At 37.8% G+C, this 17,572-nt stretch overlaps 4 protein-coding genes across 4 annotated transcripts; 1 reads left to right on the forward strand and 3 right to left on the reverse strand.

Moving 5' to 3' along the window:
• Positions 1-1,000: 1,000 nt before the first annotated feature.
• On the reverse strand, positions 1,001-3,097 carry LOC145907402 (uncharacterized). Its single transcript, XM_082994818.1, has 3 exons — positions 2,864-3,097; positions 2,231-2,437; positions 1,001-1,884 (listed from the first exon to the last, which is right to left on the reverse strand). Exons 1-3 carry the CDS (start codon positions 3,095-3,097, stop codon positions 1,693-1,695), a joined length of 633 nt encoding a protein of 210 aa, XP_082850944.1. The 3' UTR covers positions 1,001-1,692.
• Positions 3,098-3,250: 153 nt separating this feature from the next.
• LOC145907403 (uncharacterized) lies at positions 3,251-4,963 on the reverse strand. Its single transcript, XM_082994819.1, has 4 exons — positions 4,766-4,963; positions 4,066-4,281; positions 3,420-3,626; positions 3,251-3,286 (listed from the first exon to the last, which is right to left on the reverse strand). The coding sequence occupies exons 1-4, from the start codon at positions 4,928-4,930 to the stop codon at positions 3,251-3,253; spliced, it is 624 nt and encodes a 207-aa protein (XP_082850945.1). The 5' UTR covers positions 4,931-4,963.
• A 2,315-nt stretch (positions 4,964-7,278) lies between these two features.
• LOC145907404 (uncharacterized) lies at positions 7,279-9,507 on the forward strand. Its single transcript, XM_082994820.1, has 4 exons — positions 7,279-7,443; positions 8,155-8,370; positions 8,882-9,088; positions 9,325-9,507. Exons 1-4 carry the CDS (start codon positions 7,279-7,281, stop codon positions 9,505-9,507), a joined length of 771 nt encoding a protein of 256 aa, XP_082850946.1.
• Positions 9,508-10,803: 1,296 nt separating this feature from the next.
• LOC145906130 (coiled-coil domain-containing protein 148-like) lies at positions 10,804-17,534 on the reverse strand. Its single transcript, XM_082993540.1, has 14 exons — positions 17,364-17,534; positions 17,076-17,144; positions 16,844-16,909; positions 16,657-16,784; positions 16,236-16,325; positions 15,807-15,972; positions 15,569-15,684; positions 14,840-15,097; positions 14,283-14,463; positions 13,474-13,596; positions 13,017-13,147; positions 12,529-12,646; positions 12,044-12,184; positions 10,804-11,633 (listed from the first exon to the last, which is right to left on the reverse strand). Exons 1-14 carry the CDS (start codon positions 17,484-17,486, stop codon positions 11,466-11,468), a joined length of 1,878 nt encoding a protein of 625 aa, XP_082849666.1. The 5' UTR covers positions 17,487-17,534; the 3' UTR covers positions 10,804-11,465.
• Positions 17,535-17,572: the final 38 nt, after the last annotated feature.

A 17,572-nucleotide genomic window follows, 5' to 3' on the forward strand; every position in this document is an offset into this window, starting at 1 on the left:
TCCTTTTCGGAAAGTATGATAAATAATCCTGAGCCGTCTGTCTGTTTAAAGTTTTTACGACATATATATTTCGCCTGTCTGTGCAGGCATCATCAGTATCGCAATAAAACAACACAACAACGCAGTTAACCAACAGTTGCGGATACCTGTATAACTGACCATCTAACAATTGTGTTGCGTTGCGGGGGTTCATGACACACGTGTAACGGCACAGACAGCAGAATTACTCATGAATGTTATGTAACGAATATTTGCTCATCTTTATCCATCTTTGGACAGACTGTATCTGCTTCTGTGACTGACCATCTGGGCGTGGTCTCCTATCTGTGGCGTCGCACTGTGCTGTTAAGTACATGTGTAAACACAATGGACATTTATGAGCAAACATGTTCCTGTTCAAGCAAGTTAACTTGTTAGTGCTTCAAAACAAACAGTAAAGTCCATGTAACGGCCACACAGATATAGGAGGCCACACAGATGCAGTCTGTCCAAGGGGCGATCTAATGATGAGCATATCCGTTACATTACTTTCCTGAGAAAGTATGCTTTCTGTGCATTTACACGTGTAACTTAGTCTCCCCACACTGCAACACAACTGGTTGATGGTCAATTACACAGATCATATAACACGTGTAAACTGCATATTTCCCGTAGAAAGTTTTGTAAAGGGTGAAAAAGGATGCTGGAATGCGAAGAGTTTTGTTTTTTACGTAAAAAGGTGACACTTGTAACTAACAATCGAATTAACGCATAAGGTTTTGCAAGTTTGACTTTGCAAACACATCGATGTATCTCATAGCAACGTACGTGACGTCACTGCACCCTCTGAGGTTTGAACACGTATACGATATGAGAGCAATTCCTCTTTGCTAATAACTGTGACGTAGCTGTTCTGTATTCGTGGTCATGACAAACGGCTCCCCTGAAGTTTTTTTTTTATTCCGCAAACAAAAAAACAATGTAAATGAAAATAGCAATAAAAAAGTTTTTGCGAGTGGCGCAGACATGGAGGACAATGAAGCCCTTTATTTTCAGCCAGCATCACTGTGGTGTGCAACGAATTTTTTATAGTTGTTTTGTATCAAACTATTTTGAAGTTACAAAACAATTAATAGAAACAACATGATTTGCACCAATCAATGTGACGAAAAACTTGAACGAAAACAATTAAAAAGAGCCGAAAGCAGTGAGTACAGCATTTTGACATTATATGTTACGATTATTAATTGCTAAAATCCAATGCATTTAGGTGCGGTACGGACATTGTGGGATGACAGTGGATAACTTTTAATGAACAATAATTCAAAAACAGATGGCAGATCGTTTTAATTCATACTGATGGTCATATGGACTGCTCCTGATTGAGAGTCAAAATAATATTATATTAAAACTTTGCAGTAACATTAGTCAAGACAGATACATGCTGAACCATTCAAATCCTTTCTTGACATGTGTAATATAGGTCATGTCATTTTTGAAAACACTTCAAAGTTCTTACTCAGAGCTGGTCATGTACATTTCTCAGTTCGCAAGTAACCAAGATAATTCCAGCAACTAAAACGCGCAATTGTGTTTTCATTTTAAGTGGCAACGTTTTAAAACGAATGATATATTTAAAGGATTGGACACAAAAAAATAATTGCTATAGACAGGACCGTTATTGATCCATTTATTCAAAACTTGAAGTTGTCTTTATGGAGTTATTTTCTTCCATACTTGGACATCTGATATTGCAGTCTCAAAGTTTCGGCTGCGATATTGGTTGATGAATGCCATATCCAATGTTTCCACCATTGTCATACGTTTTGACATTAAACTTTTAACCACGGTTGAGCAATCGACGACTTTGCCATCCACGTTCAAATATCCACCAAGCCAGTTCTCCTGGTAAATGTATCGGATAATTTAGCTTTGTTTGAGAAAGGCATTGCAGAGAGAAGGACTCCGCCTATTCAAGGTCTAATTACATTAACACATTTTTTGTTTGATAAAATGCATTTGTCGTTGGCTCTGGACTTAAATTGCGGTGGCAACCTATCATAATTTGAGAAACAATTTGGTTAGAGACAAGTTTTCCACAGTGAAACATTGGAGTCCTGTAGAATTGACCTCTTAGTTATAAAATTACACTTTTATTGCTGATAATGTGATAAAAAGTCTGGATGGCTCGGGGCATTGTCTCCAAAAAACATAAAGCATTTCCTGATCAACTTCACCAGCAATATTTTACCTTTGGTGTGAAGGTTTCCAAAAAGAAATACGGACACGCGATCACACAAATCCCGTCATCATCCACAAGTTCATGTAAATGTTCCAACATTGCCCGTGGATTATGGAGTCGATCAATCAAGTTGCTTATCACGACACATCCGAACGTACCAATATCGTCGGGAAGAGCTTCGGCATCACCAAGAACAAATCTACATCTGTTACGATTCTGTGCAGGTGAAAAAACTACTTTATGTATGTTGTGAATGTATATCTTTGGTCAAACCCAGGGCCTTTGAGAGGAATAAGAAGTCCTCGGTTCGAGGACCTTTTGTTTTTGAGATCTCATGAAATTATGGCGGAACCCAACCTTTAAAACACCCTTAGTTTTAAAGCAAATAATGGCGTTCGTGGGCCCTTTTTTGCTATTCATGGGCTCCTAGATTAACTTATGGGCCTTGGTCGGACCAATATAGCAATGTAGTTGCCAAAGTTGCAATGATGAACCGGCATGGCGATTTTAGCAACGTTAAAACGTATATCGAGAGAATGCGTATTTGAACTATCGAGATGTATTAATTTGTCATAGCCAGAGGAAATTTTTAGCCTTTATCGTTAAGTACTCTAGTAACCTAATCTAAAACTGTCGACGTACTATTGTTTGTGGAATAGTTGCCATCAATTCTATCTCCAATTCTCCTTCAGCAAAAGCATGTATTGGGTGTTTTCCGTGTATCTTTAACTCCTCGCATATTTCTATGTAACCCTTTGCACAATCGACGCCAACAACTTCATCAAACTTTTTCGCCAGTTCGAAGGTGATTCCCCCAACGCAACACCCGAGATCGAGCGCACTCTTGTTGGTGCAAGTCTGCGTAAAAAGGTGCATTCTAACTGTGTTGGATCTATTAGTTAAAATGAAGGTCGGCCGTTGCAATTATTTTTATGAGAAGCAAATAATTTTTATGTAACACATTGTTATAACGGTTATAACGGACTTAAATTGCGGTGGCAACCTATCATAATTTGAGAAACAATTCGGTTAGAGACAAGTTTTCCACAGAGAAACATTGGAGTCCTGTAGAATTGACCTCTTAGTTATAAAATCACACTTTTATTGCTGATAATGTGATAAAAAGTCTGGATGGCTCGGGGCATTGTTTCCAAAAACATAAAGCATTTCCTGATCAACTTCACCAGCAATATTCTACCTTTGGTGTGAAGGTTTCCAAAAAGAAATACGGACACGCGATCACACAAATCCCGTCATCATCCACAAGTTCATGTAAATGTTCCAACATTGCCCGTGGATTATGGAGTCGATCAATCAAGTTGCTTACCACAACACATCCGAACGTCCCAATATCGTCGGGAAGAGCTTCGGCATCACCAAGAACAAATCTACATCTGTTACGATCCTATGCAGGTAATATGTATACGTATACGATTGTATGTCTTTGTTCAAACCAAGGGAATTTGAAAGAAAAAGAATATGCCAATGCGAGGTCCTTCTGTTTATGACAACTAATGAAATTATGGCGTTACCCAACCTTTACGACAGAACTCCCTTAGTCTTGAGGCAAACATAGGTTGTTCGTAGGCCCCTTTTTCCTATTCATGGCCCCTCTAGTTAAACGTATGGGCTCTGGTCGAACCAATATACGGCAATGTAGTTGCTAATGTTGCTATGATGTGCTTATATAGCGATTTCAGTGTTGTTAAAACGTATATCAAGAAAATACATATTTCAAATACATAAATGTATTTGTCGTATCCTATGGATTTGCATTTTAACCTAAAATTTTTAGCCTTTATCGTTAAGTACGATAGAAACCTAATCCAAAACTACCGACGTACTAATGTTTGTGGTATTTTCGCCATCAATTCCATCTCCAGATCTCCTTCAGTGCAGGCATGTATTGGATATTTCCCGTGTTTCTTCAATTCCTCGCATATTTCTATGAAACCTTTCGAACAATCAACGCCAACAACTTCATCAAACTTTTCCGCCAGTTGGAAGGTGATCCCCCCAACGCAACACCCGAGATCGAGCGCACGCTTGTTAGTGCAAGTCTGCGTAAAAAGGTGCATTCTAACTGTGTCTTAGGTGTGTTGGATCTGTTTGTTAAAATGAAGGTCGGAAGTAGCAATTATTTTTAAGAGAAGCAAATAATTTTTATATAACACATCGTTATAACGGTACATGTATGTACCAACGGAAAAACCTACGCTTTTAGCACTAATGTACATATACTGTTTGTTAAAAGCTTGTTGAGCCTGCTCTCTATACAATGAGGGAAATATCTGAGATTAAAAGTTATTGATAAAGAAAAAAAATGTACATAAAACTTTGATAAATGAGCATGGAGTCAATGATCTTAAATCTGTGAGCTGCTTATTGAAGGTGTGGCTGTTTCGACCTATAAGGTTTCATCAGTGCGGTTTGATCGGCAAAGTTGTCTAAGAGTCACACCAAGCTGCACTGGTGAGACCTTTTAGGTCGAAACAGTGGCCATCTGTCTGCAGCTCACAAAAAGTTTGATCTAAAGTTTCTTGCCTGGTCGTAGGAATCCATGCACAACTTCGAGAGCTTCTGTATATAATCAAAGTTTTCTGCAGGCACAAATTTGCTGTATCTGTGTCTGAGGTAAGAAGCCCCGTAATGCATGCAGGCATACTGGTTCAACCAATCCCGATGGTTCTTGGCTAAAACTGACTCCATTTTAAACTAAGTTACTAATTTTTGGTGATTGATGACTGTGCTACAAAAACCCACAAATATATCAGACAATATCAAAGTTGAGTATACAATTTAATTGTGGGGTTTATTCGTACTGGTTACTGTACAATTAAACACACGTTGGCTATCCAACTTATTTTTGAAAATGACTTGCCACGTTTTCGCTGTAATTTATAATCGAAGACAATATTCCCACTTTATCTTAATCTACTCATCCCCAATAGCATTTCAAGATAATGTAGAATGCTTGTTCTTTATTCTGAAAACTCCGTTTAGATCTTTCCATAAATACGGCAAAACTTGAACAGACATCAAACAGCAAATCCAGTTTAAACGTTCTGTGTAAAAATAGAGTCAGAATTGCATCGAGTAGAACCGTTGAAATGGTCTGATCGTTGAACAATGCGTTATATCGCCACAGTTGCAACGGTCTTTCCCACAATATAACTTCTTCTAAAGATGCTACAACGTTGCCACTGAACAATTCTTGTTCAAATCATGCCTTACCCCTGTCCTTAATGTGTACCGAGGCAGGCAACGTTAACTTTTATCCTTTTTACATAAGCAGCTTGCATAAGTAGAATTAGCCAGAACATAGGAAATAATTTACGCCATATCAGAATCTAACACCTTAACATATATATATTGCACTGATGAGACCTTTTAGGTTGAAACAGTGGCCATCTGTCTGCAGCTTGTACATAACAGTTTACATGGGAAACAGGATTTGCTTAAACACACATACATTGAACTTATTGCGCAACTCAGCGAATTGCCTTTATGGTGTTGACGTAGAATATTTCAGCTCGGTAATTGTAAATCGTTGCAGTGCCCTCCAGTCAAGCCATGGCGTCCTAACGATTTTCCGTGCAAACTTCATCAACTTTCAAAAAAGTTACTTTAACATATAACCCAGTGGTGTAAAACACAGAACAACAAATTTGGCTTCTGACAGGTTGGAAAGTGGCACGGGAGCTTATTACAGAATATTTTTCGAGTTATTTTTTGTTGGTTTAAAGCAAAACTGCTAAACATTGCGCAGGAAAATGAACTTCTATGATGTACACACTTATATTGAGGATCACAAATGCCGACCAAGCTGTGAGTTGGTTCTTTAGCATTTACCAACTATAACATATGAAAAAACATGCCTCTACAAAGCAGCTAAAACAATTAGTTGTACACCACAGTGGTGCTGGCTGGAAATAAAGTACTTTATTGTCCTCCATGTCTGCATTACCCGCAAAAACATTTAGTTTTTATTGCTATATTTATTTACATTGTTTGTTTTTTAGTTTGCAAATAAAAAAAAACTAACTAACTTTATAATCGCGGGCTAGCAGAAAGGAATTGCTCTTATGTCGTACGTGTCCAAACATCAGGAAAATTTAACACGTACGTTGCTATGAGTTACAGCGATGTGTTTGCAAAGTGAAACTTGATCATCATCCACAAGTTCATGTAAATGTTCTAACATTGCCCGTGGATTATGGAGTCGATCAATCAAGTTGCTTATCACGACACATCCGAATGTACCGATATCATAGGGAAGAGCTTCGGCATCACCAAGAACAAATCTACATCTGTTGCAAAAACCATATGCGATAATTCGATTGTTAGTTAAGTGTTTCCCTTTACCGATAAAACAACAGTCTCGTTTGCTCTTTACACTCCGTATCAGCATCCTTTTTCACTTTTTACAAAACTTTCTGTGGGAAATATGTTTACACGTGTGACAACCTGTGCGATCGACCATCTACCAGTTGTGTTGCAGTGCGGGGGGATTAAGTTACACGTGTAAATGCACAGGAAGCGTACTTTCTCAAGAAAGTTAAGTAACGGATATATTGCTCATCTTTATCGCCCCGGTTAATCTCTCTACATGGTCTTCTATCTGTGCGGCAGCTTAGGTCTGTTCAAGCAAGATAAGCATATCAGAAACTTATATAACTTTCTGGACAAGGCTTGCTGTCTGTGCATTTACACGAGTTACTAAAACTCAACACTGCAACACAACTGGTAGATGATCAGTCACATAGATACAGTCTGTTCACAGGATCAGGAGGTGATTTAAAATAAGATATATATTTGTCATTTTACTCATATTACGTTGTGAAGATTATTTTTATCGATGTTACGTAAAGTTGTTGGTCGTAATTGCAATAACTTGAAGGCTAAACTCGGTAGTAAGTCCCATTCTGAAATGGGAAATATATTTGTTTAATTACATCAGTGACGTTTGTTACAAACATCTAAAAATCTATATGTGATGAAACTCAATAAATTTCACCATTTACGTAACGATTGCTGTTGCTAGATTGTAGCACAAAATGGAATCCTATTATGCCAAGAAGCATTCAGGTTGGATAAACCAATACGCTGGAATGCATTACGGCGCTCCTTACCTAAGAAACAACTTCCCCAACTTTGTACCACCAGGAAACTTCGACTACGTGAAGAATCTGACGAAATTGTGTTTCGATGCTTTTGACGAGGTAAGCTTTTGTCCATATAAAGGTCAGTTCAAACCCGAAAGTCAAACAATTTAATGGTGGCCCCAAAAACCATAATCATCTCATATAAATTTAGCACATTTCCGTGTATGTTTATATATGTTGTGATTTTCTCGATAAAGTTTTTCCCATTCTTTATCGAGCCACAACGGACTGCCGTTAAAGCAAGTAATGCATTAGATCTGTAGTAGGTTTGCCACGTGTGGTTGAGCACAATCCATGATGGTCAGCTATGGTTTAATGAAGAATGACAATACCTCAATTGAGAAAATCACAATATAAGTTATATGTACTGAAAAAAATTAATAAATTAACACACTTTTTTCCTGTAGACCAAATTTCAGGAAGAAATATTTATTCCCTCTCTTTAATGATTTTTTTAGAAATCCCAGGCGTCCCATGCAATATCACGTGAAATCTCTGACATTTAAGAAAATTTCCATTTCTTCATGAAGCAAATTTAATCAATAAACACCTGACCCATAGTAACCCTATAATCTATAGACATTTAGACACTTGTTGGCGCTGACGGTCAGTTTTACCGTCAGTGCAAAAACTGACGTCAAAATTAAGCAAAATGTTAGCCTACGTTTCTATGCGTAGAAAGAGCGGAACCAACTTCCGCTAGTACTTTTATAAGATCAGATATATGTGCCACTATGCATCCGTTATTTTAAGACCTTTCCAATGTAGACTTGCACTAACAAGCGTGCGCTGGATATCGGGTGTTGCGTTGGGGGGATCACCTTTCAACTGGCGGAAAAGTTTGATGAAGTTGTTGGCGTTGATTGTTCGAAAGGTTTCATAGAAATATGCGAGGAATTGAAGAAACACGGAAAACATCCAATACATGCCTGCACTGAAGGAGAACTGGAGATAGAATTGATGGCGAAAATACCAGACTCAACTGTAAGTTGACTTGTGGCATATCACAGTAAAACAGTTCCACGAAATCTGTCCCTCCATATAAAAACATGTAAATCAATAGAGTCAATAACGTTTTAAGTGTTGTTGACACGGGTAATATTTCGACCTATTTGGTCTCATCGGTGCAGCTTTGGTTTGAATTACAACGAACTTGTGAACTAAATATAGCCAAGCAATACTTTCACACTTTGTGGTGACTATGAAGTTACCGTCAACCATCAGGTCCCCAATACGTTTAACCCCTTAAAAGACCCAAAACAGCACAATAATCTTGACACCAATATATCAATACAATGGAAAAAAAATTGGCGTTGAGTTCAAAAAAGGTTAAAATGTTTGCCTATTCATATAAATTTATACGTCGACTCCTTGAATTTCACGACGTTGCAGATACTTGGGGTCTATCTATGCCTTGACTTTTTAAGCCGGTTACATTTAACTAAACCTTATGGAAGTTAACACTTTAACACTGACTGATGATTTTGCCTTCCAGGATCGAACCAGGTGCACTTTCATGCATGGAGATGCTCATGATCTGCCTAAAAGTTTCGGTACTTTTGGATGTGTGGTAATCAGCAACGTCCTGGACCGACTAACCCATCCACGCACAATGCTTGAACTCCTGCCTACTCTTGTCGATGATGGTGGGATTTGTGTAATATCTTCCCCACATTGCTCGTTGGAACCTTTCACACCAAAGGTCGGTCAGTGATTTTCTTATTTCAAATAAGGTTAGAGTGGTATCGCAACCGTTCTATCTGAACATTGCAGCTCTCAAACATTTCGAACACTACTGCGTTCATTTTCAGTACTCTGAGGTAATCGCCATTTGCTTTACTATGATAACCATATCGGCTTTGGCCTTCCTCTTTTAACTGTTCTTGCCCTGATCCAAACCCAAACGTAATATTGTTTTTTTTTTTTTCACCTCGCCAGGAAAACTGGATTGGTGGTTACGTTGATGATCATGGCAAAGAAGTCTATTGTTCAACAACCATTAACGAAGCCATGTCGAAAAGCATGAAGTTAATTGAAGCCAAAGAAATCGCGTTCGTTTTGCAATGTCGAGATCGTGTCTTTCAGTCGGCTATTTCTGAGGTTCAAGTGTGGAAAAAGTGACTTGCTAATTCCCATGGTTCGCCTATTAACAAAGTAACATGCATCTTGCATTTGCTGGCGGTGTCATTTTAATTGTTGTGCTGATCACTTGTATGTGATAATGGCGGTCAACGGTCAAAATAAAACAGAATAATTGACCAGTCTGAACCTCTGAACAGCACTAACCTTAGGTTACTCACGGTTTTGTTAACCTGGAAATAGACAGTAAAGCCCATGTAAATGCTAAAAAATTCCTGAAAATGAGTGTAGTTACAATCGAAACGTTTGAAAAATGAATTTCGTAGCAGTTACATGTGCTTTACTGTTTGTTTTGAAGCACTAACCTGTTAACATGCTTGAACAGGATTGTGTTTGCTCGTAAACGACTTTTGATTGTGTTTGCACATGAACTTAACAACACGACATATAGCCAGACACACCCTGAAGGTCAGTCACATCAGTTATAGTCTGTCCAAATGTTTATAAAGATGAGTACGTATTTCCGTTACATAACTACTTAAAAACATGCATGGGAATCTTCCGACTGTCTTATGGTAACAAGGACTTGGCATCTGATTTATTATCAATGTGTCGAAGAATTCTATTTGAATAAGCGTTGTTTTTAGTGATACTGACGATACCGAATTATAGGCAAAATATATAGGCTATATCTAAAACAACAGGAAGACAAGTGACTTAGGTTTGCTCTTCGACAACTTGCGTTATATAATTTTTTTAAGAAATTATGCTTCCTGTGCATTTACACGTGTAACTTAATCCCTCCGCACTACAACACAAACAAGTGATAGATTGTCAATAACACAGATACAGTCTCTTCACATGTGTATACAGTCTCTACACAACAAGCACACATGTATATGTATAATCGTAGATAATCTCTGATATTGTTACGTCACGTTGTTGGTCGTGACTACAATAACAAACTTTATGCCAAAGTCATGGTCACCCGGTCGTGCTGGCCAAAGCACAACCCATCGAAACGCAAACGATCGGTTCTCAACACGTTTCCTTTGATTCATATCGACAGACTTGAAACGTGCCAAGGACAGTCCAATCGTGGTAGTGTATATGGGGAGATGGTCGGCATCTACTGAAGGTTGCGCTTGTTGAATCATCGTAGATCTTGCTGATGGTCAATCGCACGTTGTGATGTTGGTGCAGCGCTCCTAGATCTTCAACGAGAACGGATCCTACGGCAGTAAATTGTTTATTTATGCGAAGGCGTAGAGTAGATAAAACACATGAAAAAAAAACACTCGCAAAAAATGAAAAAGACAAGGAAATACGCAATATACGTCAAGGAAACGGAAAGAAAAATAAACTTCTATGTTGCACACACTAATGATATTGACGATCACAAATGCCGACCTAGCTGTCAGGTGGTTCTTTAGCATATACCAACTATAACATTTTAAAAAAAAACATGCCGCTACCTCGTAAGTTGGCCGAGTAAACCGCGTTGAAAGTTTTACTAACTGACGGTTTTATTTTGTTAAATGCGTTTAAATCTCAGCAAAATTATACCAAGCTCTTTCTATAATTTCCGACATGTTTTGAGTGACAGACTTGTCGAGAGAGACAGTAACCACTGAAGAGAGGTCACACAGCTTCTGTCATGTTAATATCTGGCATGCGGCTCAGTATACAACAATTATGCCTTAAGGATTGGGTTGTTAAAGTTACTTTGCATTTTGCTTTTGTAAACCCCATAATGTCTTGCTGTATGGCAGAGGAAACGTCGTGAAAATAAAGTACTTGAATTTATACGCCTGACTTGTTTAAATGATGGCACGCATAACGACGCACCCCTGTTAAAATCGCATACAAATTCAGACTTGCAGAAGAAGTCGTGCCGTTTGCAGAATGTAAGAATGCGGATACAAGAAAATACAAATAATAATAAATAACATAAACAAAATTGATTGCAGGCATCGCGTGATAAAAACACAGTGGCACGGTCACGTGTCGACATTCTTGAACGCTGATTGGATGGCGTTGGAGAAAGCATCTGGGCGTGGCACAGTGGGCGGGACCATGGTGGAGAGGACTTGCCTGGCGTATTCGCTGTTCAATAAACCAGCTTTCCGCAAAGCTTCCTCTGCACGAAGTCGTTTGTCCTGGCCAATCTAAAGCAGTACAGATATATGTATGACGTCATATAAAGGCAATTGTGTGAAATACATTAAGTCTGTGTGATGAAACAGAAGAATATTGATGTCGTAATGTCAGTAGATTTTGCGTGTTAACAATTGCGTGCAAAAGGGCAATGGTATTTATTATGGAAAAATACCTTAAAAAAGGTAAACATTTATCGAAAAATCCATTTTTTTCACTTTAATTTCGTTTGCGTTTAAACGTATTTTTTGACGTCGAATTCCTTGTCCAAACTTTGTTGCAAAAGAAACACCCAAGATATTCTGTCAACATTTTACCAAATACGGTTACACTTGAAAATAACAAAGCTTGAAAATTACGCATCATAAAAATCCCACAGAAAGTTGTAAAGCCAGGAAGTCAATCAACAACAACATATCACCTGGGTTTGGTTGTAACCGTGTAGTCGGAACAACGGTGCCTGGATGTCGACGTCCTGATTCGTCCCAACCCCGAACCTGGCTTTACTTGCCGTCGTATCTTGAACCATGCGACTCGGATCTGCCTCTGCCTGGACTGAAACCTGATATAATGCGTAGAAAAGACATTTAAAACGTCATATGTAACTACCTATACATCAAAACATTCAATAAAATAATATGAAAAAATTATTAATAGGTGCAAAGTATCCTAGAGAAAACGTCAAAAATGACTGCAGGAATCAGTGTGTGCAGGTCGGTGACCGGCGGATCTGTCTTTGCGAGTCAATATATTATTTTTCTGGAACAGGGTCAGTTTTTTTTACAGAAAGAAAGCAATATTTCTGTTAAACAAGTAAAAGACCATATACTGGCGCTGATCGTATGTTACTTACTTTCGAGTTTCCACAATAGGTTAAAATACTAAATCGTAAAACATCGATCATACTTTGCTCCTCAACTCTTCAAGTCTTTCTTGTCGCTTCCTCTCCTCCTCATCTTTCATCTTGATCATCTTCGCAGCTTCCTCGAGTCTTTCCTTGTGGATCATTTCCCTGTGTTTTACTCTAAACGAGATAAGTTACGCATTTAAAAAATATTATATATACAAAATTTAATTGCAACAATAAACATGACACACGATAGGTTTATATATTAAAATTAACAAAGCGATCTGCAGACCCAGATGGTGGATTTTTTTTGAAAAATTTTATTTCGCCAAAAAATGCATCATCGGTTTCTCCAACTGCCCAAAAAATGTTTTTTTTCATATCGATACGGTGCGCGATCGAAAGCACGCCAGGGGGCTTTTGGTTTAAATTGATCAATTTCTTCATTCTGTTATCACATAGACACACGATGGGAACCGCGAAAAGGGATTTTTAATGTGAAACATCACTTCACACACAAAAGAAAAAAGCGTGTTAATTTTCAGACCTGACTCGATCGTGTTTCCTTTGTTTTTCCATCTCGGTTTTCAACTCATTCAGTCTTCTTTCATTTTCTTTCCTTCTCAAATCGTTTTCTCGCGTCTTTCGTTGTTGAAACTCCGCAACTTTCTGGTGGATCTGAGCAAAAATTTCGGCAACTCAATAAAATATGTTCAAATAGAATTATCATAACTTGTTGGATATTTGAACGTTATTAAGTAAAAGTTTTAGCGAAAAGTGCATTTTTCCAACGAGGTGTTTAGCAAAGTTACTTTAAAAAAAATTCTATCTTTTAAACAGAATGGTTTTAAACGTTTTTTTTAGCGAAAAAGAAAATCTACAAGAATGTAGATTTTTCCGATGCAGTATTTAGCAAAATTACTTAGACAATATTTTCTAAACCACATGTGACACTTGGTGACGTTGCAACAAAGAAAGTTTCCACCATATTCACAATTATCCACCTGTTTCCGCTTGACTTCCATCTTCTGTCTCTCTCTTTCTTTTATCACTTCCTCCTTCAACCTCTGCTCCTCCGCAAGATAAAATTCAATCCTCATCATTTCAGACTGGATGTTGCGCATCTCCTGCATCGATAAGAAAATTTATAACATTGGCAAATCAGTAGTTTAAACTTTACTGGATCAGTGAACCAAGATATCGGTGGATCTATGTTTCAGATTAGTTTCTTGCTTCTGTGTTTTGGGCAAAATTAGGAGCACTATTAACGGATTTACTCATAATGCTGATAATACCGCTTAAAATATAGAAAACATGTCAATGTTTTTAACAGCATGGGACAGTCTCTATGTTCTCAGAATTATGTGCAAAATGTTTTGGATGTAAAGGAACCCCAATATTGGGGCCTTACGGATCGACTATGATTTTCTTATATGTTGAACTCGGACACCTTATGTACAGAAAACAATTAACCATGCATTCCTTCGCATGGTTGTGGTGCTACTGTCACTTATATGTCCAATACACCGAAAACTTTAAAAGCGAAATATACGGGTAAGCTGTATCAGTCTTTTCTGTCGTATGGTACCAAGACATTATAGGGAATATAGCTGCTAACCAAACTGCGACACTAATGGCCCAATTAAATTAGTTAAGTCCACTGGGTTTTTTCATCTTATCCAGCGCCAATAAAGTTTTTTTTATTTTCCTTTGGTGAAACTAATGTGAAATAAATCACCCAGAAGCTGCATTAAGTAAGTATTACGACAGCAACGCGACCAAATACACCCGAAGATTGCAGAGAACAAATTACCGCAAGTTCCCGATGGAGTCTCTCGCACACAAGTCTCTGGTGGTGTTTGGCCGCTTCTTTTCCCATAGATTTCCTGTATGAGTTTGAAGCGTCGGCAAAAACCGCCACCGCCTTCGAATGAAGATTATCGTAATCGCGCTGGTAACAATCCACAATGGAAGCAAGCCGGGCTTTCGCGAATCTGAAAATGATATGAAAAATTTATTGGAATGTTTCCAGTTCTGGAACAATTTGTTTCGTTTATTTATATTAGAACCGAAATTGGCGACGCGATTATGGCGAAATTTATATTTCTGTATCTTTCATAATAAAAGATCGCCTATCTTTGTGAGTAATTTTGAATAGCTGACAAGTAAAGAGAGATCCGTTTGCACTACCAAGTAGAACAGGTTGGTCCCTGTGGTCTTCATGACATTACCCTTTGTTTCGCTTGATGACATTTATTACCACGAGCTAGAAATGATTTTTTTTAAGCGTTTACCATATTAGGAAATTATATCAGACAGCAGTGATACATAATAACATATAAACACTTTGACGTGTACCACATAGCTCACCTTAGCTTCATAACAACAGCGTCCATCTCGAAAATATCCCAACGGCTGCGACCAGGAAGAAGTCTTCTCAAAATATCGGGAAGTAACTCGGTTAGTTTTCGCTTTAAATGTTCTGGCGCGAATCGATGATAAATCTCGCTGACCGCGTGGAAAGTCCACGTATCAACTGGATTCCAAGGTCGAGGAAGGTTATCCAGGAATGACTCGATTTCATCCAAACGCACGTTTTCTTGGTTAAATTTTTGGGTGTATTGATCACTGTAAAGTTAAGGAAACCGTCAACAAAAACTCTCAAGAGATGTTTTACAATAGGTACCAATTTTGTCCGAAATTTGGTCGCCCAACTACAGAATAAAAACGGTTCGGATATTTACGTTTTGTTACGTAGGCAAACTATCTGTAACAAAGAAAAATGTGCTCGTGCAAGACCTTTTGGTACGAAGGCAAACAAAGTCCAATCTAATCTAAGCGATTAGGATTAGCACAAAACAAAATGCCTGCAACTACATGATCAACCAACAGACCCCACGAGAAGGGGTTACAGCCTAAGTGGCACCATTGTTTGTTTTGAAACTAAGGGATTTATATCGTAAATGCTTGGTTCCCAACAATATGTAGTCATCGAAAATGTACCACACCAGCATACTTTCCCTCTCAAGGACTCGTAACCAAGAACACCCAAGGGGGTCAAATTACACATCGACAATTAAGGAAACACTACGTTCTTACTGCATGTTGACGAACTGCTGCAAAACAGAATTCCTGACGTCATCAATCGGGCATTCGGTGAAAAAAACATCGACGGGTATAGCGCGATCTAGCGGCGGCATCGCTACGTCTCTTTCCTGTAAAAAGTAACATTGTGCTTGCGTGTTGGTAGATTAAAACTGGTGTGGAATTATTTGGTTTATTTAGTGCAATAAATACTGTCTGTTTTAAAACTACAACAAATTGAACCCTGTTGTACCTTAAAACCAGGCATCCTTTCATTTGAATCAGCCAAAATCATCCTTTGTTGGTTCAACCATCCATACACTGCCTCACTCTGCTTCTGAACCGAAGATATCTGTTCTCGTATGGCAGTGACGTCATCGTCGTCTTGCAGGGGCGCTCCTTTGAGAAGTTGATGTGTTCTGAATATTGGAATTTAAATCAGATCTTGATGTTGTTCAGTTCAGCAAAGGCATTCTAATCATTTTTGGGGTTTGTGTAGTTTTTCGCAAGTGATACTGACAAGAGAACCCAAAATTCCTTTTTAGAGTAGCCAGTACCACGATACTCAGGTATGGGATTAGTTGTGGTGGAAGGTCTCTTACAAAAAGATTTTCGTTAAACGTGCAGCAAGTAAAAAATGGTGAAACTAGAGTTTTCAAATCATTCAAAAAACTAGAATAACCTGAATAAAAGGTCACTTCTAAAGGTGTTCAAAGGTCTTATCACAGCTTCCTCAAACTTTCCAATTTCTTCTTCAGTACTTTCCACACAACTGTATCAAATTTAGATAAAAAAAAAATTATAATAATAAGTTGGACTAATTTAGGGTTCAGACTTTGAGGTTGCTGCTTTGTAAAGCTTAATTTATGAAAACCAATGATATGATAAGAATGTTTTTGTGGGCTTAGTTCATCAAACCGATAATATTAATATATTTTTATTTTAGGTTTAACTAGTTGGCAAGGTTTTTATATGCAAATGGTAAAAAGGGGCCCAGAAAATAAATTAAAAATGCATAGAAAACAGGAGAACAAGTATCAACTAAAAACTGTTTGTAACAAGAACATGATGATAGTTTTTGTGATTTTAATGAATAAATAAACCTTTTGAAATCCTTTGCCAACTCCTTATCAAGAATTTCTGCTGTTTTAAAGAATTGTTCCAGGGTGTTGTCAAACTCTACTTCAGCTTGGTCATGCTGGGACATGCTGGTGAACGAGTCTTGCCATATCTTGGATAATACAAACATGATACGGACAGTAGCATACATATCGCAAGTGGTGTGCTTACCATGTTGTGTTGTTTAATGAGTGATTGTTCTTGAGTTTGTCCTGCCCTTGCTTTTATCTCCTCAACCTGGTTTAAGAAATATTGGAGGCCGTGTTGACAACATTGGAGGCAGTGTTATCAAAGGAACGATTTGTTGACCAACAATTAGTGAAAAAATTGATTTTTAAAAAAATGTTTCAAACAAAGTGAAAATTTAAAAAAAAGGTACAGTTAAAAAAATAATTCTTTGTACCTTTGTCTTAGAAACATTAGCTTTTTGTTTGAAGTGATCCGCTTTCTGTTTGGCTGTTTCATAATCCAACTGCAAACAGATACGAGCAATTAGCATGCATCCATATATCAAAAACTTCACCATAAAATATCAAAAGAATAATCAATTATAGCAGAGACAAGTCACAACAAGCAAACGTATATTTTTTATTTGTTTTTTTTGGTAAATTGTTTCCTGATAAATACTTTTACAAGATTGCTTCACTTTTATTGTTGTATTATATTCTTTGCAAACAAATTTGCAACTTACTCTCCGATATCTATCACTTGCCAACCCTCCCATGGCCCTTGTAACAAGATGTTTCTGTTCTTCAGAATCTTGATACCGAGTTCTGTGACTTACCACAAAACTTTTCATGTCTCTACCACTCATTAATATTCTGATATTGAAACAACCTGCGGGGTATTTAATTTCTGTATGTGTGCCCAAGTAAAATGCAGAAGAGGTGGAACCACATT

Source organism: Ascidia mentula, chromosome 6 (assembly GCF_947561715.1).
Source record: "Ascidia mentula chromosome 6, kaAscMent1.1, whole genome shotgun sequence".
In the NCBI taxonomy this organism is placed as follows: domain Eukaryota; kingdom Metazoa; phylum Chordata; class Ascidiacea; order Phlebobranchia; family Ascidiidae; genus Ascidia; species Ascidia mentula.